The following is a 20468-nucleotide window of genomic DNA, read 5'->3' on the forward strand; positions in this document are numbered from 1 at the left end:
AAGAATTGCGGTGAAAAGCGTTTGAAGTTAACATTATCTCTTCACTGGAGTGAACAGAAAAATGAAGGACACTTCTGTAGTAACCTTTCAAACAAATTAATTTTGCTAATTAATCTGGTTTTCAACTAAATTAATAGTTTCCATGATCTAATGGCGTGGAGTATTTGTGTAAATGTATTTAGTTACTAAGTATCTTTTTTTGCCGTTTTACTAAGTATGAACATGTTATATGTGATGAGGCCGAACCCAGCACAACCGTTGAATTTTAATTTTACTAGGATACTAGTGTACTTATGCCATTTCTGACCACTTCCGCTTCACTGAGACTTCGCTGACGACCTTGATTTATTGAAACACAATTAAACACAATTGCTTTCTGCACAAGTGAGCTGTTTTTTTGGTTTTTCCATTTGTATGCCTCCTAGGTCTTGAGCACTAGTGCCACTTGAGCATCTTGAAGTACTCTTTACACCTATGCTAATGAAAGAAGAACGTTTTTGTTTGGTTTAAAATACTTATGACTGTCTTTTATGTTGCCGTCACTCAACTTCTATGCAATGTTAGATTATTCCTAATTTTGGTGTGCGAGTGTCAGTTTCTTGGCAACTGATTCTCCCTTGAGCTGCCTGAAACCCTCTTTTACAGTATGTCTGTGTACGTTCAACCTCCATAAAGCGTGTCAATAAAACATCTTAATGTTGATATCTTTTCATGTTATGCATTTCATAAGCAACATTAAGCTGGCCCACAGGCCTGTGAAAGTTGGTTTTGTAAGCGAGTTCTCAGATTAATTGATGTCTTGGTTTTAGCTGAGAGTGTCCCTTTTTTAGCATGAGTAATGTGCCCTTTTGCATTAGTATAGAGCTGATGGTGTCTTTCACCTACGACCACCTGTTCTGAGAAGTGACTTCATTTGCACTCTCGCATGCACACATGCAATCTGTTGTATAGCTTTTACATTTGCGGTTTTTAAAATGTCCTGGTTTTATGAAAGGCATATGTTTTGTATTTGTCTATATTTGTAATGTGGTCCTCTGGTCAACGTTGTTGAACTGCCACGATTTATGCTGAAGTCTCTCTCTTATGTCATAATACGGGGGTAATAATAGAGTTTGTGTCTTAATTTGCTGCTTTTGCACAAGAGGATGATGAACCTTTCTTAATTGGCTCCCTCTTGAAGACAAGCAGAACCCTTCTGTAAGTGAGATAGAGAGGAACGGCCTCGTTTTACATTCTGCCTGTGTCTTTGGGCAGTTCATGTCACATACAGTTAAATGAGCAGCGGTCTTCAGGACTGTGAAGATTCTGCAATGCTGTCACGTGGGTCCAATCAACAGCATGTCAACCAAACCCCCTTCTCGTTTAATAGGACATAAGTATTCCAAGCCTTTCCAGGAAGACTGTTCCCCATGGCCTTCATGAGCAATACTCACACTCCGGCCCCCTGATCTCAGTACAGCAGGCCGGTGGATTGAGACACAAACAGAATCATAAAAAGAACCCACAGATGAAATGATTTTACCATCTCCTAGCAACTGTCTAGATATCTCTGTAGTGGATCAAATGACGATGTTTCGTAACCCTATGCAGAACCAATTAAAAGCATCTTTTGAAAGGTTGTTTATTATGACCTTTAATGCAAAGACCAAGCATCCTGAGGTCCTTTAATCAAGTCTTGTGAAGATGCATGCATAAAACACTGAACTAATGTATGGTTATTAAGTAACAATTTTGGGGCACTACACGGTCTTTGTTGTTGTGATTTCATGAACTTATTCCTATATCGTGATAGGCATCCACATTAATTTTGGTCAGCAACATTATGCCTAAATCAAACTGTGGGTATTGCATACATGAGCTTGCTTATTTCATCATGGCTGTCGATTTGTTGCACAGCATCATGCTGCTTTAATCAAGACAAAGGTCTAAATTCAACAACAAGCATTGTATTTTATTTTTCGGCCCATTATTTTCAATGCAAAGAAATAAACGGAAGATCGTCAAACTGTTAGTTGTTAGAGCTCCATTGATTCCCTCCAAACCCCCTTCACTCGTGTGTTTTTGCCCAGTGAGACGGCAGCTTGTATATGCCTTTAGATATATAATTACACTCTTTAAGCAAATCCAATTTGTTTCTCAAAAGACTTCTCTCAGCTCTCTTTTTCCACAGATTTCTACATTGTTTGTTTATATATTTCTGAGACTGTCTCCTCAAGAGAGTACGTTTTTTTTCTTCAGTTTGTATCTGTAATAATTGAATTATGATGGTATGGCAAAACTGATCTCTGTGAGATTTTGTGGAAATTGAGGAATTGTGTGTTGGAAATGTCAATGGATCATTCTTAAGTCACACCAAAGGTATCAACATCAAGAAGGGAGCAAAATATGACATTCACTGATTGAATTCGGTGATGTGTAGTAATCAGGGCTTGACATTAACTTTTTTTCTCACCAGCCACTGTGGCTAGTGGTTTTCTAGCAATTTACTAGCCACTCAGCATTTTCACTGACCACAATTGTCTTGTAGGGAAATTACATTTTTACATGATTTAATACTGCACACAAATATTTCCAAGTCATTGGAGACTTATTTTAACTCTTGTATATAAAGTCAAATTTGCAATTATGGGTTTCAGGGAACTTTCCTGGTCGTATCATGTTGCTTAACTAGGCTGTATGTTATAAATATAAAAACTAACGTACATTTTTATTTTTCTTCTGTGTGGAGTTGCATTTATTTTGTTTTGAATTCTTCACAAGATTCACTCACACAGACAAGCTGTGTGAGTCTCATTGGCGTTACCTTGTTGTTATGTTTTGATAATTACCATTTACATGCACTGAATGTAATAAAATCAGAACCATTCTCACCGAAATTTCGGTGCAGTCGTATGTTTTAGTGGGAGTGATTGTGTTACCCACCACAGCTGAAATCCACCCGCGTTTGGCAGGTTGGCGGGTGTTAATGTCAAGCCCTCGTAGTAATCCTAGGTATTCATTTATAAAGCTTGGTTCAGCGTATACTGTAGCTTGTGCATATATTTCCATGTTCACATAGAAACTGATGAGATTTTTGACAAATATAAATTGATTTAAAATCTCTTTAGATGCGTAATGTTTAAATCCTGCGCATATAGCCTATATTAACCTGATTAGGTATTCAAAAGTTTCAAATCCAAGTTTATTCTTCAGTGTGAAGTAACATTAACCATTTACTGGACTTCTGAGCTAACAGCACCAAGGCTTTATCTGTAGAAAGCATGCATTAGTCCTTTTAAACTGTCAAACTTATTTCTGTCAAACTCTTCTACAGAAATAACAGCTGCTTGAAATGATTGTGTGCTACTTCTCAGTGCTAGTGAAGACTGATTGCTTACTGAAGCACCGCTAATGTAACTAAATATAGTGCCACTCAATCTCCCGTAGGTTAAATTTACCTGTTGTAGGGGAGCCAGTGTTGTGTCAACTACAGAAAAATGAATGTTAATTCCCAAAAGTGCAAGAATTTCCCAAAGGTGTGTCAAAGGTATTTACAGTGAAAGTTCAAAAATGTAACTGTTCTTTATTTCTTAACACAAAACACATCAACATAGTGAAGGACAGAAACATTACATAACACACGATCAGTGACAAACGTGTGTTAACTGGTGTTTAATTTGCTCAAAATCAAAAAAATGTATGCATGCATGTTTACAGTCCTATGCCAAAGTAACAGTGCTTTTCATAATAAGAGTCACTAAACACAGAGCCTCACTGTGGCAGAAGTCCTCACAATTTTTGTCAACTTTCTTTTTTTTAATAGCACATGCTTCCTTTCACTTTGTTTCTGTTGGCTAAGGGGATGTTAATTCATCTGTTCGCTGATTAATTTTCTAAATGTTTCATCACGATACATACTGGCTAAATAAAAGCGTACAACAAAGAAGATGAGTTCAAATCATATATTTAAAATCTTTAGGAAAACAGATATTCAAAGAAGGGTAACTTTAAACAAGCTTCCCAGGACAGTTAATACTGGACAATGAATAAAACTGAATGAGACTAATGAGGAGCAGACAGGTGACCGAGATAATTTTTAATAATAATAATTAACTAATAAGCAAATAAACAACAAGAACCTAAAGGAACAAAACAGACAAGGAAAACAGAAGAAAAAAGTCCATAACCATGACAATATGTCTTTGAGTCATAAAAACAATTATGTTTTTTTTTTTTTTCAATTTAATAATTTAGTTTAAAAATGGTATATAAAATTATAAATCTTATTAGTAAAAGTATTTTTATATATATATTTGTGTTTGAATGCTAATATGCCGTAAGATGACTTGCAGGCTTTTGGATTAAGTAAATAACAATTTAAATACAAAAAAATAAAATCATAAAAAAAAATTAAAAATAGCTTACTAAGATGATTGCGAATTATGCTAAAAGGGTTTTCATTAGTGTATTTAAACCCACTTGTTTTTCCATTTCTTTGCAAATGCTCAAATGATTAGACTTTTTTGCCGGTTGTTGTTTTGAAAGCACACTGAGGCCGGTGTGGGGCAAGTAATCTGTTTTGATGGTCAGTTGTCATGGAAACAGTTTGATAGCGAATTATGAAGTATATCAAGTACATATGTTCGCACAAAATAATATGGTGTTTGATCATTCTTGATGCCTGGTTAGCTTTCCTGTGTTGTGGCATAACCCTGACAACTGGGTTGTGTGGTTTTCTGAATAAATATATGCCTGAAGCAAAATATAATAATAATAATAATAATAATACTGATCAATTGGGAGATGGTCATTTAATGTACTTAACCATGTGTCTTAGACATAATGTTAAAAAACGTCACTTTGATCTTAGGCTGATGCAGTGGTTGTCTATGGTAATGTCTACTGTGAATGTGGAAATACTATTTTAATAATATATAGTATAAAACTAAGAATATTGAGAGCCTCGTAGCTACTGAAAAACTGATTTAGATTTGTTTACAGAGGAGATAAAGCTGCCGCTAACACCCTGCTATCTGCAGATGGGCTGAACATTTACTGCCCTTCGTAATGCTTTTTATCAGACTACTTTTTACTTTGATAGGTTCTTGAAAGTATCCTGTTTCTTGTGATTTGTTTTTTTTTGTTCATGCAGTGACTACAAGGGGGAAAAAAAAGATAAAATGTGCAAAAAATTTACAGCTCTTCACAACATATTTAGCTGCCTCAACGTCAAGCTATGAATATTTAATTACAGTTCAAAGTGAAGACCATAAATGCACAGAGCCAAGTTGAAATATGCATGCATTTTTATAATTGGTCTATATAGCTAATTAGACCTTGAAACCTCATGCTCACGTCTTGACCCATTTAGGGGACGGTTCTTATGTCCTTTTGGCAAGTAGATGGTTAGAAAGCTCCGTGCCAGACGATTATGCCATCAAAAAGCCACTTCGGTAGACTGAACACGACGTGACTTGACAGCCGTGATGTGCAAAGGGGCAAAAAAACAGGATTCTTTCTTCGAGGCTCCTTTAAATCTACAGAGCGAGAAACAGAATTTTCAAGTTAAATGGATAGTTGATAAAAAAAAATGTAAATCTCTCATCATTTGTTCACTCTCATGTTGTTCCAAACCCATATGACCTTCTTTTTTCTTGTGAAACAAAATTAGATATTTTCACAGATCTTACTATCGCTTTCAACATAATTTCCCTGAATGAAATTTACAATTAGGTTGGACGTTATTCTCTCTGGAAACCTCTGATCTCAAATCTAATATTTAGTCTATATTTGATCTATTTTCATATCGCGTTTCTTCTAAATACAGTTTTTAGAGTCTTGGTTTTTAACTATGATCTATTGGTCTCTTCCAGATGTGCGGGGACTGCGTGGGTTTCTGGACCAGGCGTCTCGAATGGGTTTGGACGTCTCTCTGCAGCAGGTTGACCGGAATGTGACAAAGGTTTTTTCCACTCTGTTCAGCACAATGAGGATGGAGGAGCTGAACCGTTACCGGGACACGCTCAGACGGGCCATCCTGTTGCTCAGTCCCCGGACTGCCCAGGTCTTCATACACCAGGTACGTGTTGTCGTGACAGCATGTGTATGGTTAAATAGTAAAATATCATAATTTCTGAAGGATGTATTTAGATGTCATTCGGAATGAGTAAAGAGTAATAAATATACTTTTTTAAATAATAAAAGGGTTTTTTTATTATATTATATACTGGATAGAAAATCCACATTTTATGTACAATATATATTATAACTTTATATAAATTATATATTTAATTTTTTATGTATTTTTATAATATATGCTTTATTGGATATAAACTATGTACATATTATATATATTTTATGTATTATATATGGGACACTTTATATATAATATATAACTTTATATAATATATATATATATTTGTCTTTTCCTTCTTCAGTCTTAACGCTGACGTCTTTTTTTTCTATTATTAATCATAATATGCATATAATTTATATTAATTGCAATTAATATTACAATAGTATTTTTTTACTTAATTTTTTTTAGAATAAGATTGCTTGCTTGGAATAGTGTTGTTTGTTGTACGGTAATAAAAAGTAATTTTTGAATGAAGCCTTCGCTAGAGAAGCACATGGCTGTTGTGCCAAATGGGCTGGAAAATAACTAAAGTGGCTCATCCTGTGCATTGCATTCCGTTTAGCTGTAATCTCAACAAAATGATCTGAACAGTTTACGAATGAAGGAGGAGAGAATCGTTTTTAAATTAGTATGAGGAATTTGTGAGGTTGTTGGTTTGAATCCTGATAGGGATGTGAGGGATTACAATTAAGTGTCAAGAGGTTGTTTTTATCTAAATCCCTCACACTGCTGTGGTCACTGCCGTGGTGCCCTCAAGCAAGTGATGTAACAAAGTGACTCTTCCAGCTATTACAGTTCCTAACTTCTAGAGCCTTCACAAGACAATTTTGCCAACCTATAGACTTATAGGTTGATAAGAGGGAGCTGAAAACTGCTCATGCTTATGAAAGTGAGAATTGCTTACATTTCTCATGTACTCCATCATCTGTCTCTTGACCTTTTGGCCTCCAGGATATTTCCCGGTCACTCTGGGAACATTTTAAAATAGCACATTTGCTTTTTCTTATTGTGTGATCTTTTTTTTTTTTTTTTTTGAACTTATTGCAGAATCCACTAGAAGCGGCATCAAAATTGCAGTGCGAATCGCAAATAAATAGTATTTATCATTCATACTTTGATATGCTCATGAATTGTAAGGTGCAGTGCTGATTACTTTTACACCACTCACAAATCCTTGCTTAAATTTTTCCAGCTCAGCAAACTGCTGATATGTGTTTGGGTTTGTCACATACAAAGTTTGTTGTCAATATGTGAAAGTGACGGGACTGAGCCAAATTTCACACCTTGCCTGCAAGCAGTTCTATGAACTGCCATAGACACAAGAAGAAGAAGATGAAGAAGAATCGTAACACTAACAATGGCCCCTAATGATGAGAAATGCATGTTGAGCACCAAATCAATATTCTGTGCGAATGATTACTGAAGGACCATTTGACACTAAAGACTAGAGTAATGGCTTCAGAAAATGAATCTTTTCCATCATAGAATAAATTACCGTTTAAAACATACTGAAATTTTCCCATCCAGCTGTTTTATGAGTATTTTTGAGTTTAAAAGCGTTTTTACAAAACCAGTTAAAAATCGACATCAAACTTTTGGTCGTATACATGGAGCTTTATGGGAAAACAAAGCAATCTTCGCATTTAGATCCTTAGATCCCGCATTTAGATTTTACCACTGGAATGCTCACAATTTGAAAGTCTCGTTTTAAATGAATAAATGAATACAGTAATGTTTTGTTTTAAACATAATTAATTTCAACAGGTTTATGTGAGGCTTAGTGTTAGCAAATATTATCATCCTCATTTAAAATCCATTGCATCTATGAGACGTCCTCACTAACATAGTGCAACATGTGTGTGCTGAGATTGTGAATCTGGATAGCATTTTCCAGCTGATTAGCGTTGTGACAGCTGAGAGATAGAGTTCTTCAGAGCTGCAAAACATCCTTGGAGTTCTCCACTATAGTCCAAAAAGTCTAAATTGAACTCTGAGCAGTCGAGGAGATGAGTTTACCATGCCATCTTTCGCTTTCTCTAAGCCCTGTGGGCAGTAATTTACTCTTATCTGAATAACCTTGTCTGTTTGGGGAAGTCTTGTGTATGTGTGTATTTCCTCAGTGATTTGCTGCTCTGAGACACGGTCAGATAAACAGCTGGGTTCAGAGAGCTGCTATCTGTGTTTTTAGGGAGGTTCTCCATGCTCTGATTCTTCCATGGCACTATGTGCGATTCACACAGCCATTACCACTGCTGTGCATTAGGCTGAGTATGTCGGCCTGTCAGTATAGACAGGTGGAAAATAGCAAGGACATAAGGTACCTCCATCCAGTACATATGGTCTGTCACTAAATAGCCATCCACTTGTGTATGTTGATACATGGTGCTGAGCCCAAGCACAAACTATCTGGGAATGATTGGAAAAAAAAATGTCATGAGATGCATCTGATGTCCGAAAATCCATTCATTCCCAAGAGCCACCAGCCCATTAGCCGAATGACTCTGGCTGGTTCTGAAGTCTCCATATTGTGGTATACAGTATAAGCGTCTGAATAGACAGCATTTTTTTTTTAGACCTTTACACCTATCAAACACATTGTAACATTTTGATTCTATCTTTTTTTCTTTTTCTTTTCTAAAAGTAATGAGGAAAGAGGAAAGTATGTATATTTTAGTTTTGTTTTAAAGGTACCGGTAAAGCTTGGTGGAAGTTATCACTGTAATGAGCATGCAACAAGATAGAGATGAAAAATGCTGCAGAATATGTAGCTGTTTGACAGTTTCATCCGAAACAAAGGCAGACGCTGGCCCTGAGGGCAGTTCTTCACGCATCTTATTTCTTTTGTGCTGCTGAGCTACAGTAGATACCTGCATCATACGATTGTTTTTGCCAAGGTGAGCTTTCGAAGAGAGCAGTGATTTTAAGCAGTGCTTGCTAATTCAAGCGTCACTTAGATGATTTTGACAGTACTTTTACTCTAAATGTTTAATTCGGCCATCTGGGCCACTTGTTGCATTGGACACGAATGATGTTTCAAATAAAGGCTGTTAATTTATAACAAATTGGACATTTTGGTCAATGTTGTTATCATAATTTAACACATTTAGGCAAAACGTTTTGTCATTGTATGAGTGTTTTTTTTTTTCATTTATATATTATGCTTATTGTATCAATCAGTAGATATGTGTATGATTAGAAGGCTGTGATGATGGATAGAAGCCAGTGAGCAAATTTTGCTAGGTCGTACCCCTCTTTCTAAATAACATCCTGGGATTTTTTTCTTGACTAAAGTGTCGGGACCTTTTCCCCATCACTATACTATGGCACTGGGACCTGAACAGCCCACAGGGTGAGCACCCTCTGCTGGTCTCACTAGCACTACTTTCAGTAGCAACATACTTTTTCCAGGAGGTCTTCCATTCAAGTACCGACCAAAGCTCAACCATGCTTTGATTCAGTGGCCGTTGCAAAGTGATGTTTTGTTTACAATGTCAAGTAAAAAACCAACATAGGTAACATAACATCTTCACTGTAGGAATGAAACTTTGACTTTTATTGAAGTTACAAAAAAAATTGCCAGTCTGTGCTTTTCTTTTTTTCTTTTGTTGTTGATACCAACTGAGCATATGTGTTTGACCGTTTTGGCCAGGGATGTCAAAATAAGCTCCCGCAGAATTTAACAGAGCACTAACCTGGTCAAAGTGTTCTTTGCTTGCCTGTATTCGGTCTCAGACGGTGTGCATACTTCAGGAACATCGGAGTTCTCTATCACAGCTTAATGTGCTTTTAATAACTCTTTTTAATGAAAGGCAAAGTAAAGCTCAGGCTTTTTATAAGAAGAGAGGTCACTCTACTGTGGAGGAAATTAACATTATGTGGCATGTTTTAGCTTGTCTGTCATGTTTTCATAATCAGTTGAAACCAAAATGAAAACTTTTGTGCCTTTGTCCGTTTCTAAGCGATGATTATGTACGATGCTTATGTAAGGAATAAGATATGAGACAAGTATCTTGGCATAAAAACAACCATCTAGTAATATCATAGGGACCATTTACCTAAGCATAGTTGCTATTTTAAAGGGTAAGTACACCCAAAATGAAAATTCTGTCATCTCACCTTCGTGTCGTTCCAAACCCGTAAGACCTTTGTTCATCTTTGGAAATCAAATTAAGATATTTTTGGTTGAAATCCCAAAGCTTTCTCACTCTGCATAGGCAGCAGTGCAACTACCCATTTCAAGGCCCAGAAAGGTGGTATAGACATGATAAAATAGTCCATGTGACCATCAGTGGTTCAATTGTAATTTTATAAAGCTATACACGAATCCTTTTTTGTGCAAAGAAAAGAAAAATAACAACTTTATTTAACGTTTCCTTCTTTTCTCTCTCAGTCTTTAAAATGCGTTCACAAACATTTCATGAGTTTTGCATGGACAAACGCCGGTAGCACCGGCATCGTTTTGAATTTAAGTTATGTTAGGATGTGTGGCCCTTATGAAATGATTAACTTTACAGACAGACATAAAGATAATTGTGGACAACACAATTAGACACCTTATCACATCGTTCTCATTATGACGCGAGTGCTTTTCCCTCTCCTGTCTGCACAAACACATTTAGACATACAAATACACACCTACTCTCTTCACATTCGTCAAAAGCAGCCCTAATGAGACATCGTAGATAATTACCCACATCCAGTTGCATGTTAAAGAATCACATAAAACACCAATGAACACTCTGGACGAGCTGATTAAAAAAGGGAGGGTGTGGGTAAGACCAATTAAATGCTCAGAGAATGCCAATGAGTCTCAGGCTCATCAATTGGTTCAGTCTGCAAGTCATTGTTTGTGTCAGGAGTATTAGGCGACTCCTGGGACAGGAGCTTTTGATTTTATTATTTTGTTTATCTAAACATGCAAATTCTTCTGCATCAAGCTGTAAGGAAGTCTCAGCAGAAATAATATTCGCAAAATAAATTTCATACTTTGTTGGTGCCATAATGAGGCCGGAAATAAAACCGCTTAAATGAAAGTAATATTCCTCTAAACTCATATTTTCCTAATTTCTCTCCCAGAGTGTGTGTATGTGTTTGCGCCCACGCATGTGTGTGTTATTAATGAAAACATACACAAACCAACAGTGAAATGAAATTTCAGCTCACAGTTTACTGGACCATGAATAGATTCAGCTGGGTATTCAGGAAACCTAATGATATTTTTTGTTGTTGATTTTTTTTTTCCCCCTTCGCCACGAGATGACATCTGCGGTGATTTAATTCCGTATTCTACTGCAACTCTATTCAAATACAAGAGTGCATCATTCCAATTTCATAGACAAGGTTTTGCATAACATAGCTTGGCAGTTTGTTTGTATGCAGTGACATTTTCTGTATTGTTTAAAATCAAGCTGGTGATACGTTTCAGATGGAAAGTGATTGTAACTTAGGATTCTGTATTTCTGTATTTCTGTATGCAGCTCTGTGTGGTGTGATGTTGCTAGTCGTGATTATAGCTGTCATTACTGCTCATACCCTGAACTGTCCTTGTCATGCTTCTGAAATAAAAGCCATTACTTACAGACTGATGATCGCATGTGTCTAGACCCTGACAGGCGCCTTTTATATTCAGCTTAATGTTTTGGTATCAAGACTGTAAATATTTTATCTTTACTGTGACCTTTTTACAGAGAGGACTAAAGAGAATCATAAAGAATTTCTAGTTCTTATTCAAATACCACTTAATAGTTCTGGTTTGGTCTTAAAGGGTACATAACGCATTCACATGTTAATCCTGAGTACCTATAGTACTGCAACCTTCATATCTCCAAAAAGTCTTTAGTTTTTATCATATTCAAATAAGAAAGATACAGCTTTATGATTCTCTCCAGAAAAACCAAGCTCCTGGAGGCATGCCATGTGGGCAAAACTAAAGAGTGACGCGCACTTGGACCAATAGCAACAAAACACAGACATTTTATGCCGTTTCACTTACCGTTTGTTAACAGACCCAATTGTGAAACTCCGTTGCTGCCCCGAAAAAGTCTCTGAAGCTTGTAGAAACCTAGAAGATTTTTGCTACAGAAATAGTCTGACATACGTCCAAATTGTTTTTTGAAACTTTGTCCATCCTTAGCAGAGTATGTGAGCGGAGTGGAGCGGCAATTTCCCCTCCCCGTTCTGAGCATTTATTAACCTGTTCGGGTTCAGCATTTCCCGCACCTCGCTCAGCTGATCAGTAACAGTATGCACAGTACAGATTTCAATACGTTTGAAATAGCACAGTTCTGCTCATAACGTATATAAAAGAAGCAAATAAAATAACAGGTGCGTTTAAAAAGAGGCTTTGGAACACTACAGTGTGCACGTTTTTTTCCTGCCACATGGTGAGCTAATTGTCAGCATTATTGCTGCTTTTTGCAGTGCTAATTCAAAATAGGTTACAGATGGAGTAGCACCTAAAATTATCAAATTTGTTTAAATGCCTTATTGAGAGAGCAATTGCGTGTGAATAAGTGTTGTACCTGTTTAAAACATATACAAGGGAAAACAGCCGAGGAAGACATGATCCTGCATTTTTATAACATTTTTATTCCAATCTCTACCCCTAAACCTAACTCTACTCAAAATGTATTCCTAAAATCAGTGGGAAAACAGATATATTTATATACATTTATATACAGATCAAAACAGATGAAAAATTATCCCTCAAATCTGATTGGTTGAATGGAATGTTGTTGAACATCTTGTACTTGGGAAATCATGCTCACCAGGGAAAAATCCACGTCTCGCTCCGCTTAAAAAGACACCTCTCCACTCCACGCTCCGCTCTGCTCACATATTCAGGATCCAACGCTTTACCAGTGTAAACAAATCTAAATGCACGAAACTCAGTTGTACCCTCCCCCTTTAGTTAACAAATCCATATATTCTTTATTATTCAAGAAGGCGTTAAAGAACTATTTCACAGAATAGAATATCGTAAATCATTTGCTTTGGGATTTTTTATAAACATCGAACTAGCTCTGAATTACATCTGTTTCTTGGTTGCTATCCACAGAGTACTTATGACACAGCACACAAACACAGAACCTGCATTCCAGAGCCCCTGACCCCCCACCACAGCAACAAATTAAGCCTGTCAGCGTGTTATCTATCACTGTCCTTGTCCTCATTCATCTTGAAAATTTACTGCTTTCTCTCTTTCTTTCCATCTCGTCGGCTTCTTCACACTTTCTCTTCAGTTCTAATGAATATTCTTTCTCCCTCTTCCTGTCTTTATTTTTAATCAACACTCTACCTTGCCTCCCGATTTCTTTCTAACCCCAATAAGAACATCAAAGACAGCGTTACTTGTCTATTCTCTGTTTCCTGTGGTTAGGTGATAGTTCTAAAGTGTGACGGTAAAAAAAAACTGACCCGTAGGCTGCCTCACACACTCAAAAAGCTTTCAGAATCACTTTGAAAACTCTGCTGCTCTCAGCATCACCTCTAAAGCACCGATAGCACTCTGGTGTGCTTAGCATTACTGTTAACCTGTATGGATAGGGGTGTGCTGAATACTGCATCGAATGCTCACGTCGTATTTGTAAGCCTATTCAGGTTTTTACATGGTGTGCGCTCGCAGAACTCCTGAGTGATTAAGAATGGAAATGGTCGTACGGTACAGGTTTCCACTCTTTTGTGTCAGAACCTCTTAAAAGAATCTAAAGGGAATGTCTTCGATATGCAGCACATAGATGAGTCAGCAAATCTTAAGGTGCTGAGTCACAGCTGAGTCAAGTTTAATCGTGAACATGATAAAAGTCTTGAAGAGGCTCTCAACCTCTCAAGAAGCTCATACAAGATGTGGCTTAGAATGCACCTCGCGACGCGTACCCAATTAATCAAACGGCAGAGTGCAGGGTTCACACTCTTCATTACAAAGCTGTCTCTCGTGACAGTGTTTTCATTCAAACTGTCAATCAACAAGCACTGTAACAACTAACTAACTTACGGCCTGAGTTTGAAATGTTGTAAACCTTTCTCTAAGGGGAAAAAATTGTTATGGAAAGTGGCAGGATGTTAGATTAAAATCAGCAAAGGTTACATCTGGCAGCTCGTCGGTGTGATGGATGATTATTACTTATGTTAGTGCTTAACGTCAAGGGACATTTAAGAGCCCTTCAGAAATAAATTGTTTCCTGAGAATTCAGTTCGGTAAATTATAATGAAACTCAGTGGAATCCTGTAATTTTTTCTTTTATTTAAAGGCATATTCTGAAAATGTGAGTGCAAAAAAGTGTAATTAAAGAAACTCTTAATTAAATATCATTAATGGTGAGAATTAGGGCAGAGGATTAACTTTGCAGCTAACCATCAGTATGTTTATCCCGATTTTTCATGATACTTTGCCTATTAGGGATTTATTACTGTTTAATACGTTGCCCATTAGGGATTTTATTAATGTTTTGTTTTCTAGAAATGTTTTCAAAATCTGTGAGCAAACATTTAATGCATAAATATCGATTAGTGAAACTGAGATTGCATTAATAGGATAAAATATAGAAAATATGTATTAAAAAAATTTACTCCTGGAAAATAACATGTCTCGAACATGTGTTATTTCAAACCTTGTCTCGAACATGTGTTATTTCAACTCCTTGTCTGTGGAAAAAATGTTGGTTTTTCTAATCAATATTAGACCTTATTGACATCAGTGAAATAGAAATCAATAAGGCTTATTGTTGTTTGGACCCCTATGTTCTTTAAATTATCTTCTTTTGTGTTCAACAAAAAAGTAAGTCAAACAGGTTAAAAACAATATAAAGGTGAATAACAGAGTTTTAATATTTGGTTGAACTATCCATTGAAGTAAACACAGACCCTTTGTTCTGCTTCATTCAACAGGAGCGCCAACTGTTACGATCAACAACCTCAGTGAAAAACCGATCCATAAAAGCTGTCATTCCTGTTTACTGTAATTGTGCTCAAGAAAGAAATGGGAGGGGGTGTATTTTAATACACTCAATGAGAGCTGGCAGCACATTGTTGGTGCACTTCTGATAAATCTCATTTGTGTCTCTGGTGTAGAATGTTTTGAGACCTCCAGACATGAGGGATGTGTATAGCTCTATAGTTCTTTTGCTCTTTCATTCTTCTGTGTGTCCCTGCTTCATACGGCCATGGCTGAAGGAACACGCTGACAGACATAATGGGAACAATCAGAAAACTATTTTACACTGACCTCTAAACTTGACCATCTGCACAATAGGAAAACAGAAAAACTTCACAATTTACGATTTCTCTTTCACTCTGCATCTCGGAACAAATAGACTATATATTAAATAAAGCAGGATTTAATTTTTTCATTTGAATGATGGTAAATAGGAGGATGTGTTCTGTGAAAGCCAGTAGACTATATTCTCTGAACTATCATACAGTGTGAACATTTCACCTCATTTAGAGATGTTACGTTCAACAAACATGTAGATGCATATATCAGTTCCTTTACTTAAGTCAACATGTAGATTTATATGAAAAATGCCAATATAATTAGTTTCCCTGAAACTGTATCTATTTGTAAACTCATTATCTTTGCAGCGCTTTAAGATCTCGATGTGTTTCCCAATAAGATGAGATACAGAACTCCAAGATCAGCTGCTCTGGAGCCGAAGAGCTGCTGTGAGAAGATCTGAAGTGCTTTGGGTATGCAAATATGGCATTTTCCTTCAAATGCTATCCTGGAGAAGAATCAGAATAAATATTTTACCAAGGATTTCAGACAAAGGCAGCTGTCAGATCAATATGTACACGAATCCATTCTGAGGCAAATTGCTGTAATTTGTAAGCTAATATTACTGTGTGCTTGCTTTAACGAAGCAGTGTTATCCTTTCTGCATCTTAGCTGCTGGTTGCTCAATTAAATCAATTTCATTCCAGTTCACTTGGATTTTATTCGTACGGTACTTGCGACAAAAGTATAATTTGCTCGGAAAGACAGGTTGCAGTCAAAACCCAAATCAGAGAGAATGCAAGAGCGAGTGAAAGCAGGCATGAACTTGAAGGTAGCTAGGATGGAATGCATAAAGTGAAAAAAAGGGAATGTTTATGTCGGGAAGGGGGTGGATTGACAGGACTAATTAATTGGCTGTGAACCTGAGAGCGCTCTGGAGCAGAAACGAGGTGGAACAAAAAGCATCATTAGCGAAGGATCGTATTGGCTCACACTAAGGGTAGTGCTGAGAGAGATACCTGTATCTGCAGACTAATGGCGGCACAATAAGGCATGAGATCCCGAGGGCAGGTCTAGCATGAGGGCAGGCCGTGGGTCGTAGTCTCCACTATTCTACAGCAAGCCGTCCAAAACAAGCTCTGCCAAACAATGAGAGAGCTGCCACAAAGAAGCCCGGTCTACTGTCGACTATATAATGGGGATGCCCTCTGGCCTCAGTTTTTCAATTAATGCATAGTACATGCAGAAAAGAAGGGACTGAATCCCAAACAGGTAGTTTGGGAAGAGGTGGGGAGCACAACCACAAAAATAATTTAGTGTAGATATTTTATTTGGCACAATTTGAAAGCATTTTGGCGTTGTTTATGCAAAATTACTTAAATGCAATTTTAGATATATGTTTTTGGCCAGTATTTATGTTCCTTTGGAACCGAAACCATTGTTAATGCTGTCAGGTGAGCAAGAACATAAAATGTGAAATGGTGTAGTAATTTCAATGACACCATCCTGGAGACCTTGCTGTACAAAGACCTTGGCGTTTCATGAGGAAGTCTTTACTGTGATTTGACAGAAGCTTTTGAATTAAAAATTTTATTCATTAAATTTATGCTAATTTAAGTATGTTAAAAAGCACATTTGTTCATATTAGAAGTATTTCTTATTTTCTTAATACTTATGACAAATAAACAGTTAAAAGCATACACATAGCAAACGAAGAAAACTTAAAAGCATACAACATCAAAATGCTAAACCTGCTGGAGATTTTTTTGACTAACAGCAGTAAAGGTTATTGTGCTGTTATTGAGAACTTTCTGTGTTTTCATGACTCTAAAAGGAAATCCAAGTATGCTTGCTAATGCTACTTTTGAGTGGCACTATATAATCTAAATGGGAAGGGTTACTGAAAGAGAGGTATTCATACACACAAACATGCGTACATACAAAGCTAAATTGCAGGCCTCAATATGCTTGAAAGCTACTAAAGCTCTATCCTGTCTATACTCTATAGAGGAAAGCATCAAACTTTAAATGAACTCACTCAAAACAATATCTGCTTCTTCTTCTATCTTATGTCTCTATAAGGAAACATTTACTAATAACTCATATATACTAATTGTCTCATAAGTTTAACAAATTTTTTTTCAGTAAAAAACAAAAATAAATAAATAAAATGAAAGATTTTTGCCTTGAAAACATTCCACATTAAGGGAATTAATTTAATAAAATCAATTTAATTTCATAATTTCCTCAAGCTGAGTTATTCAGCCCTTTAAATATTTCATGCTTAGTGATTTTTACAACTTTTTTTATGCCCATTTAAGTTTAACATGGCCATACTTGATCTTTAGAGTAAACAAATCCACACAAAAATCACAGAAAATGAGTTTCTGCTTCACCATTTAAGCACATTTTCATAAACAAGATGCTACTTATGCAAGTCCTCAAATCAATGTCAAGATAAAGAACATTTAGCAAGTCTTAACAAAAGAGTATTCAATATCCTGCCTGTGTCTGAAGTGAGCTGCTGAGATGCCAGGCCTCCAGCTTAGCAAACTAAATCAGAACTATTTTTATTTAAATAAACAGAATACTAACTTCCATATATATGGTTGAAAGACAAATGAACATATGCACATTGCAGAAGACGAGGTCACTGTTGAACAAAATAAATACAGCAGCATCTGCATCTAAAGAAAGATATGTTTTGACTCCTGGGAGTGAGGATAATTTGTTGTTGTATTATAGTATAACAGGTCAGTTCTCCCTGTAGAATCACATGACAGATTCCAACACAAAGGCGTTTAATGGAGAAAGAAAACGAGTGAATGTTCCATTCTCATTCTTTGTGAAATATCCACAACGACACATCCTCTCTCTCTTATTCTTTCCCCTCTCTCTCCCTCTCCCCCTCTATTCAAAGACATGTAATTGCATCATTTTTCAGGACTTTGGCCCTGTCTGGGTGGTAGATTTGCCTCATTCATCAAACTAATGGAGGCAGGAGTGATTGGAAAATACAGGCTTTGATCATGGTGTCGTCTTCTTTGTCCCATCACTCTCCAGCATACATGTATGTAAACACAGATAATCAACTTCATCCAGCATTGATGGGTGTCATTTACAATGTACAGTGCTAATGGTTGAGCCTTTAAGGTTGTAGTGACTTCCCATTTAGATGACACCTTCAATCCGAAATGATTTACAGTAATTGAAGGGACTAAGTGGCAACCTCTTGGGGAAAGTGATCTCAGTAGGTCTCTAGCTTCATGGTACTTGCTAACACTGAACCTTTTTACAGTAGCTGTTAGGAGTGCTAAATAAAACCCAATGCAAAAAGAAAAAAAAAGATACATATACATATATATATATATATATATATATATATATATATATATATATATATATATATATATATATATATATATATATATATATATATATATATATATATATATTATTCTCCCTAAGCTGCACAACATACAGTACACCATTTAAATGTATAGTATAGTATACCATATATATGGCGCATATAGAACAAAGCCCTGACCGGTTTTGTTTGAGAAAGCGTAAATGAGTCTGTCTTATTTAAAAGGCATTTTAAAAGCTCAAATTGCTATTATGAAACATAATGCAGGCTGGGGCTGCGGTTTAGAGGGTGTTTATTGATTGAGAAACTGAGAAACAGGTGATTTAATTAGTTTTCACAGCAAGTGAACATACACTCAGAATCACTGGACCTTGTGTTTAATTCTTCCTTCTTAGGGAATGTGCAGATTGCACTGTTCACACTTGCATTTAATGCTGTACCCCATTTTGTTCCTACCTGATTTAGGATTTGATTGTACAGTATGTTACAATAAGACAGTTGGTTGGTTTGGATGGTAGTGGAGACTTTTTAACCCTTTCTTTACTACAAAATCAACTTACAAATCTATATCAAATATCATGTCAGTCATAAAAGAATACTTTACTTAAATGTCCTTTCTTTTTGTAAAAAATGTAAGCTTTTACGCGGACCAACCACAAAATAATATTGAAGGTCGAATCAGAAATGTTTAAAAATAGTCTTTTTTTTAAGACTAAATGAGAGATCTGATATTTACAGAACTGTAAGCTTGACATTCAATATGCATTTCTAACTGATGGGATGCATTTGCATGAATATGTATCCCACCCACTGGGAGATTTTGGCTCTCTTTGTCAGAGTGTCTTGCAATTACAATAATAAAGAGCTTTCTTTATTCATCACGACAGCTGGATCCAATTTTTCAAACCACAAATTGGTCGGTCAAGAGTAGCTATTTAAGCAATTTTTAAAACCACTGTTTTTATTTTGTTTTTATTCTCATCTCTGAAGTCTGTTATTACCTCCAAACCAAGGAGATAGAGAGAACCAGTGAAATTATACAGAAAACTATCCCCGCCTCTACAAATTAGCTTTACGTACCCACTGTCTATTTAGATTTAGCGATGGCACTCGGAGGTGTAGAGTTCACAGTCTACTTCGTGCATTTTAATGTCTTATTCAGAACTAACAGCCAATAAAAGTTTCTGGGTGAGCAAAGATCATTTGAGAACAATTGTGAAGTGGATGCTCTTTCCTACGTTATTTTACCGTTGGGAAACATGGTTTTAGAACTTCAAACTGATCCGGTTTAGTGTATTGCTCGCTATGAGTATTAATGGGCGATTTAAGTAAAAAAATTCTAATTAATATTTCATAAGAAGAAATTATGTGTTGCCAGGGTCCCTGTACCCTGAGGAGACTGATAAACAAATTCATTTACAATAGGTAAAAAATACAACTATTGCAACCTATTGCAACATGGAAGTTCTGTACAGCCTTAAGTTTTCCACTATTTGAACTTACTTAAGGCTGTTCATATTAAAACAATGTTTGAAATGGTTATGAATACATTTTTAAAAAGAGTGCATGGGTACAATCAACCACGCTTATTCTGACATTTAAGTTCTTTTATTTATTTTTTCATTTAGAGCCATTTAATCAAAGGCTGTGATTATTGTTATTTAGATACTGTATGATAATAATCATAAACATATAATCTGCATAGGGTGTTTTTGTATAATTTTTAGCAGGCAGCAATGGGGTCATTATAAAGGGCCCCTGGCTAATAGATTAAT

General features: G+C 36.2%; 1 protein-coding gene across 2 annotated transcripts in view; it reads left to right on the forward strand.

Moving 5' to 3' along the window:
• The window catches only part of grid1a (glutamate receptor, ionotropic, delta 1a), a 200163-nt gene that overhangs the window by 127871 nt on the left and 51824 nt on the right, over positions 1-20468 (forward strand). For both annotated transcript variants that reach the window (XM_043263726.1, XM_043263727.1), the window contains exon 4: positions 5853-6058. In XM_043263726.1, coding sequence (XP_043119661.1) covers positions 5853-6058 — 206 coding nt within the window. The remainder of the gene's footprint in view (positions 1-5852; positions 6059-20468) is intronic.

This window comes from Puntigrus tetrazona, chromosome 17, assembly GCF_018831695.1.
Source record: "Puntigrus tetrazona isolate hp1 chromosome 17, ASM1883169v1, whole genome shotgun sequence".
Classification (NCBI taxonomy): Eukaryota; Metazoa; Chordata; class Actinopteri; order Cypriniformes; family Cyprinidae; genus Puntigrus; species Puntigrus tetrazona.